Here is a 20,144-nt window from a genome sequence, read left to right on the forward strand (position 1 = left end):
AGAATCTCATTTTATAATAGGACAGGGAATGGGTTAAAATTTCAAAAACAAATTCAAGTTTTGCATGGATATGTAATTTTGGTAGTTAAACCTTTAGTTTATTTATTTTTTATATAATATTTAGGTTGAAAGGCAAATAGACCACCTGATGTAGTCACCTGTGATGTAGAAAGTTTAACCATTCCTTCATCGGCAACGCGGCACTAATCTTGGCAACTAAGATGTTATGTCCCTTTTGCCTGTAGTTACACTGACTCACTCACCCTGCACACCGGAACAACAATACTAAGTACTGCTGTTTAGCGGTAGAAATAGATGAGTGGGTGGTACCTATCCAGACAAGCTTGCGTAAAGCTCTACCACCAAGTAATTAAAAATATAATAGTACTTATTATAATAGTAATTGTCTTTTTTATGAAGTAAATATACACGCATATATACAATAAACGTATAAATTGCCAATATTAAAACAATAATTATCGGTTCAAATTTAAAAATGCGAGACGGAAAAAGATATTATTTCAATATTTTTTTGATTTTTTTCCACAAAAATGCCTTAAAAACAAAAAAAAGTCGTTATGAAACTTGTCCTGCAGATTATTTTAAAAACATAACCGTTTTCTTAGCTCATTTTCTTAATATCGTAAACAAAAACTCAAGTCGTTGCTTCAGTGACTAGCTCTAAAAAATGAAGCAAGTTGCCTGCGACATATCTATTTTGATCCAATGGAAGGTTTAATTTTATTTTGTAAAATACTAATTCAAAATAGGATATAGAGTATTAAAATAAAAATATTAAGCAGTATCTACATTCAAATACAATTTTCAATGACGAAAACGTTTCGTGGAAGAATGTCCTCGAATGTCAGAGTTATTCGATTTTATTATTTATAGTTTTACTTATTGATTATAGAGATTTTAGTAATTCAGAATACAAAATAAACAACAGACAACATTACTAAACTATTTATTTATTATTTAAATTATTTATCAGCTATCGCTGGCTGCTCCACTTCTTCCTCCACAACCACCGACACGGGCTCAGGTTCGGGCTTAAGCCTTGTTAGCTTAGAGGGATCTTTAGGAGGCGCCCAGTCCGGTATGATTTTGTCGTGAACGCGCCACGTGCCGTACAAGTTGGAAAGATGTTTTTCGAAAACAATGTATTCGAGAACATCCTTAGCAACGATCTCACTGCCGTGGATCAAGCGACCGAAGCGGTCGTAAACGGCGAGCTGCTGCCGCGTGTGAAAACGAACGGTCACCTGAAAACAAATAGATGATAAATTAATTTGATTTTTTAAATTTTGTTCTGTCCTTAATTGATAAAAAAATCCATATTTTTTTAATAATTATATCATCATAGTAAGCAATACCGTTTTTTGATTATTGTGTTTGTGAATAAAAAATAAGTTTAAAAACTAAAACCAGATTACAGAATATTCAGCCTGTAGTTAAGTTGTAGTTTAAGTACGAAACACTTAAATATTTCGTATAGTCAGGGCCGGACCGTGAGTTTAGAGGGCCCTGGGCTAATACTACATTTGCAGGGCTGCAAAGCATACGATCTGTTTAATTTAATAAAATTAGGTATTTCTTTCGCATTATCGTCTATTTTTGACTGTAATTTGACTTAGCTAGGGGGGGGGCGTTGATCCACGGAGCCCTGGGCTAAAGCCCAAAACGCCATATGGTAGATCCGGCCCTGCGTATAGTTAAGTTCAAAGGACAGCCATAGTCACACTACATATATTAAAAATAAATATGCAGTAAGATCACACAATACACTTATTTGGTTGATGACAATTTTTTAAAAATATACTATGTTCATACTATTATAATATATAATGTACACATTTTCATATACTCAATATATATAATCCACAATTTTTTTGTAAATATTACAAGATATTTCATTATACATTTAAAAAACCTGTAGGACCATCAGCATTATTGTATGTTATATTGTATTTCTATATGGCAAAAATAAACTTGATTGATTAGATACTAAAGTTTGAAGAAATTTGCTTATATTTTAGCTAAAACAGCTTCTTTAATGAAAACTCACTCCTATGCCTACACTAAAAGACTTTAAAATTGTGGAAAAAACTGCACTAATTTATTTTTTTTGTTTATATATTCCATTGCAAATATTCGGGCAGTGACAGTGCTTAATGGATTTTATAACATTGTTTTACATTCGAATATTTCATATGCTTACTTTGCAATTACAAATACAAGATCAAAATAAGCAGTTAAACACAATTTCACATTTATTTACTATTACTGATAGCTTCTGTTGACATTATAATTACTTTAAAAACAAACTATGATTAAAAAATACCTGAGCAAAGATATTTTCCTTGCTGATAATATCAGTGCAACGTGCATGAACTACACGTGGGGGCTCCAATGAGTCTAAAAATTTCCATCTTATTGTCTTTAAGAAGCTGTTGTGTCGGAACTCTGGGTATGCTTTCTCAGTGACATACTTTCTCAAAGCATATTTATCATTGTTAGCCAAACTTTCATGAGCTTTTATGTAAATGTTTTGAGCTTCTTGACAGAATTCCTTACTATCAAAGTCTTCTTCATAAGACTTGATCTTACGGATGGCCATCATAGATTTGGATTTTTTCTCCAGCAATTGTACTGTTTGTTTTGCACGAGTTGTGGACACTAGGGAAGCTTTGCCGTCCCCTTCCGGTGGAACATACCCCTCAAAGACACCACCTGAAAACATTTTTATACCATTGTGTATACATGAATTTATGTTTATAATTCATATTGTGCTTGATGGTAAAGGGAAACCGCTGTGAGGAAACCTGCATGTGTCTAATTTCAATGAAATTCTGCCAATCCACCAACTGGCAGTGATTGCTTTTGGCAGTTCTTTTCAAAAGGAGAGGAAACCTTAGCCCAGCATTGGGACATTAACAGGCTATTACAACATATTAATAAAAATCATTTTTTCCATTTAGTATTCGACAACATATATATATAATGTAATAAACTCTTAAGAAATTGATGTAAGCCGACTAGATGCAGACAGACAGTAGGTAGATAACAGGATATTTGGAAACAAATTAGGAGAGGCCAATGTCCATGAGAGGATAATGATGGTTAAAGGCTTGGCTTTTACCATAAGAAAAAGTTTTAAGGCTTAATTACCTGTTGCAGAAATATAAAATGGACGTTCCATCCAAGGACGCGGCGGCATCAATCCCCGCTCTTTCATCTTCTGCCTCATCTTTTCCGGAGTTAATTTACTTTCATCTTCATTCATGTCTGGTAGGTCTATTTTAAGATATTTTTGTGCGCGGTGCTTTTTGTATTTCGGATTAAAATGTTTGGAAGTGGTCGATCGTGAGGGTTGAATTAATGTTGACGATGGTAGCTTCCATAATGGACTGATCTAAAAGATTTTAGGACATTATCATTAAACGTTTGATTTTTATTAATAATATAATTATAATAATTTTTGAAAATTAATAAAACAAAATTAATTTTAATTATTACATTTTAGAATAATAAAAAACTTACTTTGGTTAATATAGAGTTTGCCATGGTGGAAATTCTTCTTATATTCAATGATACCTATACTTAAATTTTAATAAGAATAGAGTAAAATGGTCATGACATCAGTTTTAATAAGGATAATTATTATGTTAAAGTAAATTGCCGAAATTATAGAACTGTAGCAAACATAACCCTAAAACTTAGAAATTACTGTCAGTGTCAAATGTCAATGTTAAATTATAAGTAATAAATATGGGAGAAAAGGAAAGACCCGTGAAATTATTACCTAAAAAAATTTATGCAAATTACGATCGTTAATAAATTTTATTGATAATAATTATCTTAGTTGTTAAATAAATAAAAGTAAGTTTAGATTGACAAGGAATAAAAATACTGTTCTGCAGTCTATACAATAATTAGTGCTAAAAAAAAAATCTTGTCTATGAAAATATTATTCACTGCCATTTTTAGTCATATGTTTTCCTTTCAAATTAAGATTTTTCATTAAAGCGTCATAAAATTTATCAAATTACCGTGCTGTACCTATAAAATACTATTATTAAATTTAAGTTACAATTGTTCACCAATATCGTAACGTATCTTTTTTTGCGAATTAATATTTCGAAATACTGTCTTTGCTTTTATTTAATATATTTTTATGATTTGATGCTTCTTAGTAAGTATATTGGTCAATTGTTATATTAGCTTTCTTTAGAAATCAAATTAATTCTTATAAATAAAAGAGAAAAAGAGGCCAGAAGATTCAAATCGATATTTGTGACCTACAATACCGGATATCCGGCGACTCCATACACGTTGTCTCTAGCTCTCAAAGGAATAGAGACCGTAGCAGCGTTTCTTTCTTTTCTGAACAGGCGCAGTCCGAGAGAACTCGCAAAAGGAGTAAAAGGCTCCTACATAACCTGTAACTATGTGAGTATCAGTGCGCATCACATAAGTAGCATGTATATAATATAAGTCGATCTTTGTCCTTTTTGTGCTGAATTTGCTAGAATCACGCGATATTCATTTAGTCCTTGCTGAGTCATAAATTCGAAAAGGGTTTATCAGGCTGTATTTTAGGGAGACACGGTCGCTGTACTTAGGGCGATTAACTTGCTTTCTTAGTAAGTAAGCGTCATTTTTATTGATAGGGTTATAACAATATAATTAGTGGTATATAATCTTGCGAGGAGAGAACGCGGCCGATGACCCCCCGACATGCACCTAACGGACCCCGAACATGATCTTAATTGCCACGTGTGTTTGTTTCAGCAATATATTGTATGAGTCAGAAGGTAGAAAAACCAGTATTATCGGGTCAACGGATCAAGACCAGAAAAAGAGGTGAGTTAAATGTAATAAAAATGCAATTTTATATATTAATTATATTTAATCCAGTCATGTTTTCTTATAACAACGATCGCAGGCTAGTTACGTATTTGTTGAAATTTTTTGTTTACTCATTGTCCATCCACGATGCTACACGCTATTTTATGTGCGGAAACTAACAATGTAGTGAATACGTCTATATTTTGTTCAAGCTTAACGTCTGAATATATTCGCAATTTTCCAACCTTGATCGGCAGATATTTGGCAAGGAATATGCTTGGAGAGACAAATCTCCTTAGCTGGCAATAATTCATTCTAAGTAGGTCATGATTGCTGGACGTTAGTTGCCTTTTTGCAGAAGAAAGTTATGTTATTACCATTAATCACTATCTTGATTATATTATTATTTATAGTTGTTTTATCAATTAACAATTTCAACTACAGTAATATCTGTTTTGATATAGTACATTGACCTTAAACTTGGACCAAGAAGATGTTAAATAATTACATGTATTTCTAGTATGGCTTCATTTTAAATCAGATAAATTGATTGAAGTGAGACTTTAATAATATTTGTATAAAGTTTCGTTTTTTGTTCACTTTAAGTGTCATTTCATAATATTTCATATTTAGCAAAACCTCATCAAGACTTCCAATCAATATAATTTTTTGTCCTCTTAACTATATAGTTTTTATTAATATTTAACATATCATATAATACATACATATAACAAATGTGTACTATTAATAATACTTTTCTTATTTACTTTATTTGCCTAGTACATAAACATTGTTAATTAATAATAATGACTTACAATTGATTCAAAAAAACATCATCAATTAATCTTTGGTTTAAACTATCTCAACAAGCACATACAAACCTTAACTTAGTTTCCATTGGTTCAGAATGTAGATTCAAATGGACTTAACAGCAAGAAATGAAATAGTTATTCTATTATGACAATTAATGACATATATTTATTAAATGTCTGTTAACATATCAATGTATTACTATAATAACAATAATAAACATAGCATGTAGGTTACCGGTCTGTATTTAAAGGAAAGAGAATCCATTATTTTAAGAAGGCAGATAAGCATATGCCGCATGGTAAGGTCACCTTCACAGCATTGTAGGAAAAATAACGACAAAAAACTATTTTCAATGAAATGATGTTAATGAAGTAAGTTTATCATAATTTATTTTATAATGAATTAGTTTCCGACAAGGGCTTGACGACTTGCTTGGCCGACAAGGTAAAAGAGGTTAGATACTTTATGGCCTTGTCTATAGTAAACCCTGAAACATTTATGCTAAAATTCATAGTGATTGGTTGAGTAGTTAATGTCATGAAATTGTAACACAAACTCATGTTCACACATTATTATATTAGTAATTATATTGACATAGAGTTAAAGAATATATAGTTTAGTTAATCACATTAAACCACAATTATTTTCTTAGCAGATTAATCATAAATGTAAATTTTTATAGTTATTTATTGTGTTTGTTATGCAAATAGCATTAATAATAATTAATTATTTAACAATATTGAAGTATCTAAACAAAGTTTTAATTTATGAATAACATATAATTACTTATAACACAAACATGTTGCAAACAAAGTAATTGAAGTCTGAAACAGCATAATAATAATCCCATCAAAAACATAAATGTAAAAATTAGAGCCAAGTCCAATATTATGATATATTCCTTGGTTGTTGACTTCAACGACAAAAGAAGTGAGATCTAAACGGGTGCCAAGTTTAACGGTCCTTCCTGAAATTTATTTATAACTACATAAAATATAATTTCTTCTTATAACTTAGGATAATATATTGTAACATAAGGTCTGTCTTGGCTTATACATCTTATATGTTCATAAACACAAATTGTAGTTTATGTTTATAATAACAAATTATAAAGAATGGAGGACAGCTCAGTATTGCTTAGTTAGTATTAACGTACATTAAGAGCTGCAATGGCCCAGTCACTAGAAAACATGAATCTTAACCAGATATTTGGAGTTCATATCAGACAAGTACCATTGAATTTTTGCGTGCTTAATTTGCGTTTATAATTCATTTGTAACAGGCTTAGAACTTGCGAAGGCTATAATATAATTCGCATATGAGAATTAGCCAAGTCAGACCTTGGCAACAATATATTATTCTAAGTTATAATAAGAAGTAATATTTTGTACAATTGTATGACATTCTTTTATTTGCCTTATGTAGGCAGATTTCGTATCATTCAGTAATAATAAAATAGGGATTCAATTAAACACTTGTAACTAAAGTGGATATTGGTTGTTTGTTTTCCTCATAACTTGTCATAAATTCAACTATTACCTGTTGGTCGTGAGTATCAATTTGAATACAATTTACAACACTTATTAGGCCAGTGTTAAAACAGTTATTAATATATCTTTTAAATAATACCTGTTTAAATTTTTACATTATATCTTTTGGTGCTTAGTGGTTTTTCTACTAAAACATTTTTTTTATTTTATTTTTAAGTTCTTTGATTTTGAAAATTCTGTTATTTTTTTCTATTATTACTAGATTATCTATATTTGATATTGTCAACTTTTTTAGTCGAAATGTACGTTAAAGTTGGTTGTTTAGGTTTAGATTACAATTTGTCGAATTCCTTTGTTTTTTAACAATTTATTATTACGTCATATTTAAAAATATACTATTGAAAATGTGCATCTATCGCGATACAATCAAGTTGGATATAAATTTCCATTATACGTATACAGTAGTGAATAAATAAACATAAGTCTGCCAGGACAAGGCTCACCGATGACTTTGAGTTTCATTATCACTTCCTTATAAACCTTTGATAACACAATTCCTATAAAAACTAATCAGCCTTTGTGTCTACCTACCACCTGTGCAACTAATCTTATACTTATGTATATAATACTTATGTTTTTTTTAAATTGTGTGGATTGGATTTCAATTTTAAATGTATTTCTAACGTTTTATAAACTTACTAACAGACCCGCGTTGCTCTGGCTACGTTAGACGTTGAGTTCTATTATATAGTAATATTTATCCACAGTACTTTGAAACACGTCCGATTTTAATCAAATAAAATTCATGTTAAAATATTAAGTGGGTTTTTCGTGTTTCGTTTACAAAATACAGCGGTCTTTTATGGATATACATAAATTTGGCAGGTCTGTTTAAACATAAATTTGAAAAAGAAATTGCAATGTAATTCAGTCTTGTCGTTCTGGTTTAAATTTCGAACTGAATGTAACAACGACCGAAAAAGATACGTACTAAAGAAGCACGGTCGTGGAATCCCACGGGATGTGCCCGGGGATGCTGACAGAAGTTGAAAGGAAAATAAGGGGATTTTACGATGTGAAAATGAACGATGGATTTTTTTTTCTATTAATAAACATTGTATTATTAAAAGTAAACTTATCGGTAATATATAAATAAAATAAGTCGTCTCTGAATTTAGTTACAGAAAATAATAATTACTTGGTAGACTTTAGTAGTATTCTTGTGTTCCGGTTTAAAGGGAGCCAGTGTACAGGTATAAAGTACTTAACATCTTTGTACCCAAGGTTGGTGGTGCATTGAGTGGTTTAAATTTGATTTTAAATCGATATAAAATATTAAAAATTAAAATAGAATGGTCTTCCAGGCGAAATCTAAAACCTAACATGCGGTAACAATGAACATAAGAACATCTTGCTATGTTATGTTTTCTTTCTACACACATTAGTCTCGTAACAATTCCGTCAGTAAAATTAAATTCATTTGTAATTCATGCTTTCATTTAGTCTTCATCCTCCGATCACTATTCTCGTGAACGCATAAGATAAAAAAAAAAAAAAACATGGCGTGCTGTTGAAGTAGAAATCAGACGTGCGGAACAAGGATTGTGTATTAATATTAATTTCATTGTATTATACTGCCCGTACCTGCTTCGTACGGGTGAAATAAGAATAATGTATATAGTTGGTTAAAAAAAAAATTACCCAAATGTATCCCCTTTACCACACATCACCTAAAAAAAAAAACAAAATTGCCTCAGCCGTGTAAACACTTATTATAAAATAATTTTGTATTAAGATTATTATACTATATTTATGTGATAGTAAATATTATTTAGGTGTAGACTTTTCATTTTTGTTCATTTTCCGTTTATTGTGAATGTACCGGGATACCTATAGGGGTTTAGTTGTTACCATATGAACATTATTGTTAGAAATATAGCATTTAATTGTCGTATATTTTATTTTATAAGAATAAAAACCAGTTTTATCTTGTTCTAACTGCTCTTAACAAGTATTTGTCACGTAATTCCTTTATATTTGACTACTTGGAAAGAAAATCTGTTTTGTTTGCATCAATGCGTTTAAATGCTATCTTAATATTTAATCGTCCGTGATAACTACAATCGTCTGCCACGTCGTCGTTCCGGGAAGTATATGAAGTTTGAAACATTCCCGGCGTTTTGATGCACGTTAACTGCAAGAAGTAGATTTACCATTAATTTGATAAACTTTACAATTTATTAATAGTCCGGTCGATTATTTTACAGATGTTAGGTAGGTATTACAAATGAGATTGTGTAATATAATTCGTCTGTATGTGAATTATTGTAAGCTAACCAGGTGTGTCGCTATCGTGGGGAAAAGCGGTGCGTTGCACCAGTTTCCCATTAGGTGAGGTCCCCTAGGAATCAAATGATGACTAGACGTACCTATTTGTTCGTATGCGATCATTTTGACGGTTATCAATAACAAGTTGTCTCTCGCGGTTTCGCTCACGTTTTATTTGTCATAAATAAAATTGTCCAATGATCTTCCTTAGTGTTCAAGTTTGTTCATATGACATTCCTTTGATCGTGAAAGACTGACAGGCGGACATGTTACTTTCGCATTTATAATATTAGTATATATTATTTTAAAAGTTTATAAAAAAAAGATAAGAATTGAGGTAATCAATTCGAGTAGGGATCGATTTTTTCTCAACGCAAGGGGGGCCACTACGCAACTGAAACCACATTATTATTTTGTGTATTTTAACCGTGATTGAAATAAATGTAACTGAACAAAATTGTCATAACAATTTATCTTTTATCGTTTATCACAAAAAGCTAAAAATAAGACAACGAATAAAGCACGTAATCGCCAACTCGTTCGAATTGTTATTAAAACTGTCATGATTAAATAGCTATGAATATTCATTGTGGAAATTTTATATAAACACGAACAGTATATCGACGTGTTATTTATTAAGAGTGGTCTGAGTACTGTACAGTGACGTACGCGTAATGTGCTCTACGCTATGGACGTAATGTTGTTTTGATGATCGTCACGAGATAATGTCGAATGATGCCTAGTGATGCTGATTCGAGTTTGTGATTAGATGGTACATGCTAAATGAGTACCTTGTATCTAGTAGGCTGTTTGGTTGCTGATTTCTCAATTAGATTCCTGGGCCGAGTTACCAACGGTAATGGGCCATCTCTGATAAGATATAAGGAAGTCGGAAGTGTTTCAACCGTCTCTACTTAAGTATGCACATTGACTAGATCTTATTTTAAAATAGTAATTTAAACAAGTAATCTTATAACATTTTATACTAATTAATTATTTCAATTATAAAATCCCTTATCAGATCCAACATTAATATATACAGTCGTGAATATGTTTAATTTAATAATGTTTTCGGTGAATTGTTTTCGGAGAATTTTCCGCAAATCGTGGTGATGTGCCCTCGTCACACATGGCGTCCGAATGGCGATTACCGCTCTGCCATAAATTCTAACAGTCATTATTTTGTTTAATTTATAACGAAGCAGCATGTACGTGGTGTTAAGTATATTCATCGTTAAAACATTTAGCACCTAAAAATAATAATAATTAAATAGGTATCATGTACTCGAAGTTTCGTTTACTTTCACAGGCATGTGCCTAAATATATCTTTGCAAAAATCTCGATCTGTGATTCACCGACGAAAACCAGGAGACGTTATCGCTTTTATAATATTTTAAATATTTGTAATATGTCGCGGTTCATTATTACACAATCTCTTTGTAAGCCGTAGTGAATCTGATTGTACAATCTAAGACTAAAAATAAAATATAGATAACATCGATAGTCATTTTTAATGACCTATTAAAAACACAATTTCAAGATACTCGCGTCATTTATCAGATATTTTTAAAATATAGATCTATAAAAATGAACCAAGCGAAACAAATCGACTCTTGTTGTTATAGGATATTTTATGACTAACCACTTAATACTCAAGAAAGCATATTTAATGAGTAAATCGCGAATATAATTCAATATAAAAATTTAGATTTAGAATTTTCAATTTATATACTTTAATAGTGCCTCGTAGACTCTTAGTAACTTAGGTTTTTTTGTTAAGCTCATCCTTCAATAGTCTAGACACAGTTACAATAATAATAATATTCCAGAACTGTTTTTATACAACATCTAAATTATTAATAAGGACGAGCGAATTATAACTATGAAGTCCCGCTAATTGACACTGCTGGTCGTTCGGTCTCCTGTACAGTGAACTCCACTCCACATTCAACTATGTCGAGGAGATGGGGTGCGTTTGTTCGTGTGTCCCTGTTTGCTTTAATTTATGTACTGACACTTGTAACCTGCCGCTTTCATTTACGATTCAGAACGAACTATTAAATTATATTAAAACCCTCTTCAAAAATTAAGGAGTCTCTAGCAGAGCAGTACCACGTTTTCAGGTTACTTTTTTTTTTTTTAAATAACTACTCATTTTCAAACAAATATCAACATTCTGGAAATCATTAGAAATTTAATACTAGTTAAATATTTTACAGGGGCATATTAATATTTGATTTTAAAAATTGAATTACAGGGTGTAACATTATGCTAATTGACTCCCGAACTGTTTAACACGATTGAAAATAGTTTTATACAAATTAAATATAGCACATACATATTTATATACCGGATTTCTGTACCGTAGTAGTTTATATATATATATGAACTTCATTGCTGGTATCGGAACAAAGTGTCGTAAGAAAGCAAAGCAGGGTTTCGTGTGTCATGTGATATGATACGGCGTCACGAAGAACATAATCTTGTAAAGTTAAAATATTACGTAATGAAGGCTTATGTTTCTGACACGTGCTGGGAAAAAATACCTCATCAGCTTATTAAGTAGGTGGAGGTGGAGCTTATTCCATTACTAATGGCTGATATAAATAACAGTTCATTATCTATTTAGACACCAAGGTGACACAGCTCGGGTACTCTTAACTATAGCTATACTTTAGCTACGTTGTACACAAACAATACATAATAATAGCATATTCAGTAGGTTTAACATAGAATGAGCGTAAAATTATAATACATTTTTAATTGGTATAACGTGATATTTTTATATGAATATGTGAAATTACTCTATTAATATAACATTTCATATTTATAAAAAAATTAACTCGTAATTATACCGTTACAGCGGGTATTTCACAGCTAAGTCACTCATAATAAAGATTATCTGTGTGCTTGTATAATAACGGTGTAATCGTTTCAGATGAGAAAGAGAAGTACGATCCGAACGGTTTCCGCGACGCTCTGGTGTGCGGGCTGGAGCGCGCGGGCGGCGACCTGGACGCGGCGTACAAGTTCCTAGACGCTGCCGGCTCCAAGCTCGACTATCGCCGCTATGGCGAGGTCATATTCGACGTGCTTATCGCCGGGGGGCTGCTGCGTGAGTATTGCCTCCGTTACCATTTGCTACACCTGGATTTATAAGATAGAAATTCATAATAAGCACAATACAAATATTTTTGTCATTATACGTCTACATGAAACTTTTTCTGAATAAAATTTGAATTATGAAAAATTAAAGAACTTTTAAAAACAATACATTTATTAAACATTATTATTATTGGCATAAAAGTAATCAGTTGGTAGGATTAGATCACTCTAGGTCAAATTTATTCAATATTTAGTTTTATGAAATGACAAAACTTAGACTATTGTTTTAAATAATTATGATTTTCTCATTAAAATGATGAAAAATTTAGGCTAGAGTCCTGAAATTTCATGTTGAAACATTTCGTTCGTTATATCTGATTAATTATTAAAATTTATTATTAAAAAATAATATTATAAATGTTATTTAATAATATAATCTCTGCCAGTTCCCGGCGGCTCCGTGTCGATGGACGGGGAAAGCCCTAAGACCAACACATGTATCTTCAATGCCAGCGAAGATATGGAGACGATGCGCAACTTCGAACAGGTGTGTATTTATATATCTAAGTAATAGATGAATATCTAGTAAAAATTCTACTTCAATAGTAATAGATTCATTTTCAACTGAGGTAATAAAATATCTTAATTGTTCATTGCGTCACAGTTGTCAGATATATAATTGATAAATTTGGTTTCCCTCGGTTTGAATTGACTGGGATTGATGTTAATCTACTTAGCCGTCTTGGATTAATTGAATCATAAATTTTTCGCCCGTTTGCAATGTCAATTACATTTCTTTAAATTTAAATTCCATATAATTTAAAATTAGTCAACTATGACACTTATAATTGTAATTTAAATCATAATAATGGAATAAAACTTGTCTTTTCATGATGTCATTTATTTGAAACTTTCAAACACTGGATTTCTACTGAAATTTTCGGGACTGAAAACCTTTTAATAGGCCCAACCTGTAAATTGAACCTAGGATTTTAGCTTAGTTAGCATGCTACTAGTTCAAGGGCGGTCACATCACACAATGAACAGTAGAATAAGGAAAAAAAAACATATTTTAAAGGGCAGTAAGTCTAAGTAAGGGTGGGTATGTTTGGAAAACGTGTGCGGGTAGTTGAAAAGATATAGGGCTTGAAGTTAAACGCTAAGATGATGATAAAAATGGCTAGAGTACTGAAATATTATGTGGATAATCACATTCTCGTTCGTTTTAATGCTGACATACTATTTAATTATATGTTTATTATATGGATATTGAATTGTTGTTTAAGACTGTAAGCTTTTCAACAGGTATTCGTGAAGTTAATGCGTCGCTACAAATATCTAGAAAAGATGTTTGAAGAGGAAATGAAAAAGGTGAGTAGCGCATAAGGTTTAAGATATCCTTTGCAGATTATAACCGAACATTTTAGTTTTAGATTAATATTTTATTTAAATTATAATCATGTAAATTTCAATATAATTTGTTATTGCCATAAAAAAATAATCCAGAATCAAATCTGTTTGCTGTTAAGTGAAAGTTGTCGAACCTTGACTCCTGATCGTCACTAACGTTAGCCTCCTGAGAGACAAAGAACTAAACTAATAAGTTTACTTTTAATGCCCTCTTATGTTATATTATAAGTGTAAATATATGCCAATAAAACCAAAGTTTCATTAATTTCAGGTTCTAGTGTACCTGAAAGGCTTTGAACCATTACAACGCATCAAATTGGCGCGGATGACTGCACTATGGATTGGTATGTACGATTATTAAACATTGTTCTTTTCGATTTTTGTTGAAGACAACACTTAGCTGTATTTAAAGTGTGTACGTATTCTATTATAAAAAAATATTTACGCTACCAGACCCGGTTTACATAAGTAGAATATAGGCGTACATAAAAAGTTTATTTCATGATATACATCTTTATTGGTCGGTAATATTTATCCGTCAACTTCAACAGTCATCATATTTCAGTCAATTGACACAAAATCTTAATAAATTATACACATAAATCTTCCTCATAAATCACTCTGTCTGTTAGTGAAAACAGTATATAAATCCATTTGAGTACGGACGCGGCGGGATATCTGGTGAATGCATAAATAATTGTAAATGAAATGATGGATTTTTATAAATTGAATAGAAGTTTAAATTTATATTTATCTCTCAAACACGAATGCAAAATTCTACATATAACGTTCATGAAGATCAGGCGAAAAAATAGTTAAGTTCCATTATAAGCTTTTCATATGAAAAGTAAAATGCAAACAGTACAATATGCACCCAATTAGAGCCAATTCATACCTTAAATAGTTGCATTGGTGTCGAAGTGTGCTAAAGTGACTTTATTGCTCGTCTTCGGACACAGTATTTTTTATTGTGAATCGATTCACTAGCTTTAATACATATCTAAAACAATATATTATATTGCAAGTATTTTTTATAATTCATTGTAGTCTATGCTTAGAATGACTATATAATACCTTTTTATGTAATAAGAGATTTTCATAATATGAAGTCACCACAACCCATAAATATTGGAACTTTATAAACATTTAAACTAAGATGTTATGCCCTTATGCTACTCACGTTACTCAAATTTCAAACCGCAAAAACTAGAAGAAAGTACTACGATTCAGACGAGTGTATGCAAAGCCTTATCACCATTTGTAAAAAAGATCACTGTGTAACAATATGTCTCCGTGCAGGTAACGGCTGCGTGCCGCCGTCGGTGCTGCTGGTGTTGGTGAACGAGCACCTGCTAAAGGACAACCTGGCGCTGGAGTTCGTCCTGGAGGTGTTCTCCACCGTCAAACAGGAGCGTGGCGTCACCTCGCTCGTCACCGCGCTCAAGAAGGGGCAGCTGGAGGGCAGGTATTCACGTAACTGTTTTAAATCACATTTATAGCCCTGGTTGCCTTGCTGTTACCATTTTGATATACATTATAATGAAGTCCGAATTGATTTTTTAAATAAAGACTTAAAAGACTAAGGTAAGATTAGGTAGGTTGGTTGTAGGCAGGTATTAGGATAGTGTCTGTGTGCAAACATTTTAAACTAGAGCAGTCAGGCACAAGCCTAACTAACAATGACTATTTGTTTTCGAGTTCGACACTTGTTTGAATATGTAGTGAAGTGATACTTAAATAATTACCTGTTATAATTTCAATTAACTAGTCTCACTATAAAGTGCACTACAAATCAAGAATACATGGGTAATATTTTCTAATACCCATTACATTCGATAGCAATTTTTTATATGAAAATTGTACGCTAATGCAGTGGGCAGACAAGCGCGGCACGTACTGGCTCGTCGTTTCATTGGCGACGTTGTCATTGATGTCGCTACATTTCAATTTGCTTTTAAGTTTATCTTATGTTATTTTGGGATTTATAATTGTTTGTAATTCCTCATTCTAATTTTCTTATATTTTCGAAATATTTCCTAATTTTATTCACGATGAATTAAAAAATCGTTTTATTTATATGGAATGTCTTTTTGCACAGACTGCTAGAGTTCCTTCCGCTGAACCGTCGCAGCGAAGAAGTGCTGGCGTCCTCCTTCGCCTCCCGCGGCCTCGCTGAACTATTGCGGCTGCATCGCGCGCAAGCCTCGCAGGTATGTGACACGAGGCCAAGTCCCAAGTTTATACATATAGAACATTTAACTTAGGAAATAAAAACAAGTGTTATACTAAGAGATGAGTAGGAGGGCAAATGTACATAAAAGGTTACATCGATGTTATGTCATAAACGCTCCTCTCCCGTCGCCAGGAGGCGCGTCGCGAGCTGACGCAGGCGCTGCTGGAGCAGCTGGCGGACGAGCGGCCCGTGCGCGACCTCATCGCCGAGCTGCGCGACATGGCGCAGCGACACGCCATCCCCGACCACGAGGTCGTCGCCATCGTAAGTCTACTTATACGTACATTATATTTAAAAAAAACTAAAATGCGTAGCAAGTTATACTAAAAAAATGTAAAAATCAATGCTATCTCGCATGGCAAAATAAAAAATAGTATGGAATTAAAATCTATGATAGTAAAATTTTCAATGATGAAACTTGATGACGAGTCGGAGCTGTGTGACGTGACTTTACGAGCTTGGCTCGGCCGAGTCTTTCGGCCGTTCCTATGGTCGTTCAGTTTGTTGCAACGCACTGTCGATATGGCAATCTGAGCAAATATTTATTCTGAAAAGCAATTATTAGATTTTAAACTCGATATGACATGAGAACTGGTTTCAGATTTGGCAATGCGTAATGTCTCGTGGCGAGTGGAACAAAAAGGAAGAATTATTGGCCGAGCAAGCGGCGAAGCACTTGCGCAATTATACGCCACTGTTGGCCGCGTTCGCTCAGTCCGCCAAGGCTGAGATCGCGTTATTAACAAAGGTTTGTGTCCTTTTTCTTAAGATTAACGTTCTTATCATTTAAATAAGTTAATCGTCGCATTTTTATCTACAATACACAGTAAAAAGTCAATTATATTTCTTTATTATAATTAATGTTTCCATTACATTTTTGATTAAATAGAACAAGGCGAATCCAGTTATCAATTCAGTAAAGTTTTTATATAATTGATAGGTTTTTATAGGATTTTTTTTATATGATGTTGCAGTAGCGTTTATCAGTAGTTTATTGCATTAATGTAATTTTAATTTATGAAAAATTGGAAATACCGTAATATATTTGAATTTGGCACACGATTAGAGCCGACCCATGCTCTGGACGAGCGGGTCGGTGTCGAAGTGTGCGAGAGAAAATTCACAGATTATCGGTGAACTCATTAAGTAATGTGTTTTTGATGTCCAGTCTGTGTTACACTATAATAATATTATAGTGTGTTAATACCAGTGAATTACATAAACTATTTTAGACTTCAACTTTTTCGAAAACTAGTTAAAGTTAGCATCAACCATTAATTCTGCTTGGCATTGTGTTTGCTAATTTTACTTTACTAAGGAAATAAACAATCGGCAAAAGGTGGTTGTTAGTATACTTCTACAACTTTTATAAAGAATATAGCTTTGAGCCTTGCTTATCTTAAACATTATTAAATTCTACCCAGCAAAATCATTGGACCATGGTTATCGAAAGTACTAAGCATGCATGTTCAGGAGATTCCTACATATTATTTACTTCTAGATGATACAGATAACATATATATATGTATGTATATTAATAAAAAATTGCATTTTCAGGTCCAAGAGTACTGCTATGAGAATATGAGCTTCATGCGGGCATTCAGCAAGCTGGTGCTGATGCTGTACAAGACCAACGTGTTATCCGAGGAGGTGATTCTCAAGTGGTACCGTGAGCCCAACTCCAGCAAGGGCAAGATGATGTTCCTCGATCAGATGAAGAAGTTCGTTGAGTGGCTTCAGAGTGCTGAGGAGGGTAAGCATACATATACATACATACATTCAAGCTATATATAGAAATAAACTTGTTTTGTTTGAATTGCTAATTTATACAATTATTCAAATTTATTTCAATTTAAGGAATGCTTGTGAACCATTAACTGATATTTCAGAGCGGACTAATTAATATCATATCCACATCATAAAATAAAGTCCCACTCAAACTCAAAAGTACCGAAAGGATCTTTACACGGTTTTCATAATGGTTTATGTGTTTGTGTAAATTGGCTGAAGTCGATTGTTCGATAATTCGGACAATCGGACAAAAAGAGTCGGAAATGCTGACTGGTTACGTAGACCCTTATTCTACCCGTGCGATACCAGAAAGGGTAGCTAGTCTATACTAATTAGCATCTTCAAGTAACCAAAATGTCTGAGAGTCAGTTATTTACAGAGCTCAACACTAACATATCAACTTACTTTCAACAGAATCTGAGAGTGGCGAAGAAGAAGATTAGTTTAAGGGCAGCGAGTGAGACTGAACACATAGCACCGTCCCACACACCATCACCAGCCGAGCGACCGCGACCCCCGCGACCCGACCACCGCCGCGACCATCACGTGACCACGTGACCGCCGCGGTCGCCGACCTCCACATACGATAACAATAACTGACATAATAAACCGTTAGCACACAGCGATACGTGCGGGACGTTTTCTACAACTGTATATTATTCATTTCTAAAATAACATGTTGATGAAATACAATATTTTTTATTCAATTTTTTTAGAAAAATTCAAATAAATGGTGGCAACACTGTGCGTTTGTTTTATTTACACTCGCAAGAACTGCAACTTTTTTTTTACCCTCTTTCAGTAATAAGATTTTGGTAGAAAAATAATAAAAACAAATTCATGTTGTATATATGCGGCATAGTAAATATCATAGCTAATGTATATTAATAAATCGGACTATTTAACCACCTAACTAACCGAAACAAAGAACTACAAATCCAATTTGCATAAGCTTAAACCACGAGATGCGTTTTGTTTAGAAGGTTATCTCATAAGTATCTGCGCTTGTCACTAAATTAAGATGATTGACGTTTTGTTCTTGTTTTATAAAAAAGTTTAAAATTCCTATATATCAGAATAAAACTTTTTTTAATAGCGGAGGACTGAACAGTCGGGTGGAGTTAAAGGGAAAACTGCAATAGCTTGGCAGTTGTATATAATATGCTCCAAATCTGTTACAGCAAGAATTCTGCCCAATAGGACTTATGGGGCTGTTACAGTTAATACTGTTGGTAATGTTATGATTTTCCATAGATTTTTCTTTTGTTTTTTTTTCATGGACTAACGAAAAATCTGATTTATATTATAATATCCATAGAATAAACATTTATGATCTTTCCGAGCTGAGACAAAAGTCGAAAACTTAAAAAATACTCCACAGAAGAGTTTTGTGAAACTTTAATCTGTATTTTATTAGTAATCTTAAGGTGCTTCAGGGTATGGAACTATTCATTCCGTAATCTAGACTCATAGATAGGCAGCAAGCAGTTGAGTCTACAGGCAGGCATTGGCAGCTGGTTTGGACATGGCTTAGGCCTTCGATTGCGTATGGCACAAAGTGTTTTTTTCGAAGCTTCCGTCCTATGGACTTCGAAAAATGCAACTAGATCACCAGCTTTTTAGGAGATCGGAGTATGAAGGTCATTGTTGACGGTATCTAATAATCTAATTTAAAATTAGTCAATTCTGGTGTTCCTTAGCTGTTTACTCACTAAAGAAACTGATTTGGTAAACTTACTCAGTTTCTTTTGCATATCAATGATTGGTTTCAAATCAGCAACTTTCACTTCTATGTAGACGACAGTACCTTATACACCGGTCCTGCTTATATTTCTCGGGAGCACAACGTCGAAAACTTTGTTAAACAATCGGACTGGAGCTGGCTAAACCTAGTCCAATTAACCCAAGACACAAGTTTACGCGTTAGCCGCTTCAGTCACCATTTGTCGTCTCCACGATTTGAGAACATTCTCAATGCTGCTACGACTAGTATCGGAATATTTGGCATCGATGTTTCGAGCGATGTTCAGTTTTGCTGTCAATTGGAAGGTAAAACCAAAATTGGCATCTAAAAACAGAAAGGTAAGAGGGTACTTCTCATCGATCCATCGCCTAAAAGGCG

The 20,144-nt window shown here is 32.9% G+C and overlaps 2 protein-coding genes across 3 annotated transcripts; one reads left to right on the forward strand and one right to left on the reverse strand.

The window, feature by feature from the left end:
- Positions 1 to 951: 951 nt before the first annotated feature.
- Mrpl45 (mitochondrial ribosomal protein L45) lies at positions 952 to 3,729 on the reverse strand. Its single transcript, XM_026644448.2, has 4 exons — positions 3,544 to 3,729; positions 3,172 to 3,415; positions 2,345 to 2,733; positions 952 to 1,265 (listed from the first exon to the last, which is right to left on the reverse strand). Exons 1-4 carry the CDS (start codon positions 3,565 to 3,567, stop codon positions 984 to 986), a joined length of 939 nt encoding a protein of 312 aa, XP_026500233.2. The 5' UTR covers positions 3,568 to 3,729; the 3' UTR covers positions 952 to 983.
- A 465-nt stretch (positions 3,730 to 4,194) lies between these two features.
- Kra (krasavietz) lies at positions 4,195 to 18,767 on the forward strand. Of its 2 annotated transcripts, none has more exons than XM_026644444.2 (12): positions 4,195 to 4,452; positions 4,795 to 4,866; positions 12,422 to 12,598; positions 13,035 to 13,135; positions 13,894 to 13,959; positions 14,270 to 14,342; positions 15,298 to 15,463; positions 16,097 to 16,208; positions 16,364 to 16,495; positions 16,833 to 16,979; positions 17,789 to 17,984; positions 18,437 to 18,767. In XM_026644444.2, exons 2-12 carry the CDS (start codon positions 4,806 to 4,808, stop codon positions 18,463 to 18,465), a joined length of 1,260 nt encoding a protein of 419 aa, XP_026500229.1. In that variant the 5' UTR covers positions 4,195 to 4,452; positions 4,795 to 4,805; the 3' UTR covers positions 18,466 to 18,767. The 2 variants fall into 2 exon arrangements, with proteins under 2 accessions (XP_026500229.1, XP_026500231.1); XM_026644446.2 differs by lacking the exon at positions 4,195 to 4,452 and adding an exon at positions 4,628 to 4,646.
- The last annotated feature ends 1,377 nt before the right edge of the window (positions 18,768 to 20,144 follow it).

The sequence above is a fragment of the Vanessa tameamea genome, chromosome 20 (assembly GCF_037043105.1).
Source record: "Vanessa tameamea isolate UH-Manoa-2023 chromosome 20, ilVanTame1 primary haplotype, whole genome shotgun sequence".
Classification (NCBI taxonomy): domain Eukaryota; kingdom Metazoa; phylum Arthropoda; class Insecta; order Lepidoptera; family Nymphalidae; genus Vanessa; species Vanessa tameamea.

Coding starts and splice junctions, on each gene's coding strand:
- Kra (XM_026644444.2), top strand. CDS start 4,806: ATGAGTCAGAAGGTAGAAAAACCAGTATTATCGGGTCAACGGATCAAG. Junction 13,136..13,893: donor CGATGCGCAACTTCGAACAG/GTGTGTATTTAT, acceptor GCTTTTCAACAG/GTATTCGTGAAGTTAATGCG. Junction 16,209..16,363: donor ATCGCGCGCAAGCCTCGCAG/GTATGTGACACG, acceptor TCCCGTCGCCAG/GAGGCGCGTCGCGAGCTGAC.
- Mrpl45 (XM_026644448.2), bottom strand. CDS start 3,567: ATGGCAAACTCTATATTAACCAAA. Junction 3,416..3,543: donor CAAACTCTATATTAACCAAA/GTAAGTTTTTTA, acceptor AAAATCTTTTAG/ATCAGTCCATTATGGAAGCT. Junction 2,734..3,171: donor ATTTTATATTTCTGCAACAG/GTAATTAAGCCT, acceptor AAATGTTTTCAG/GTGGTGTCTTTGAGGGGTAT.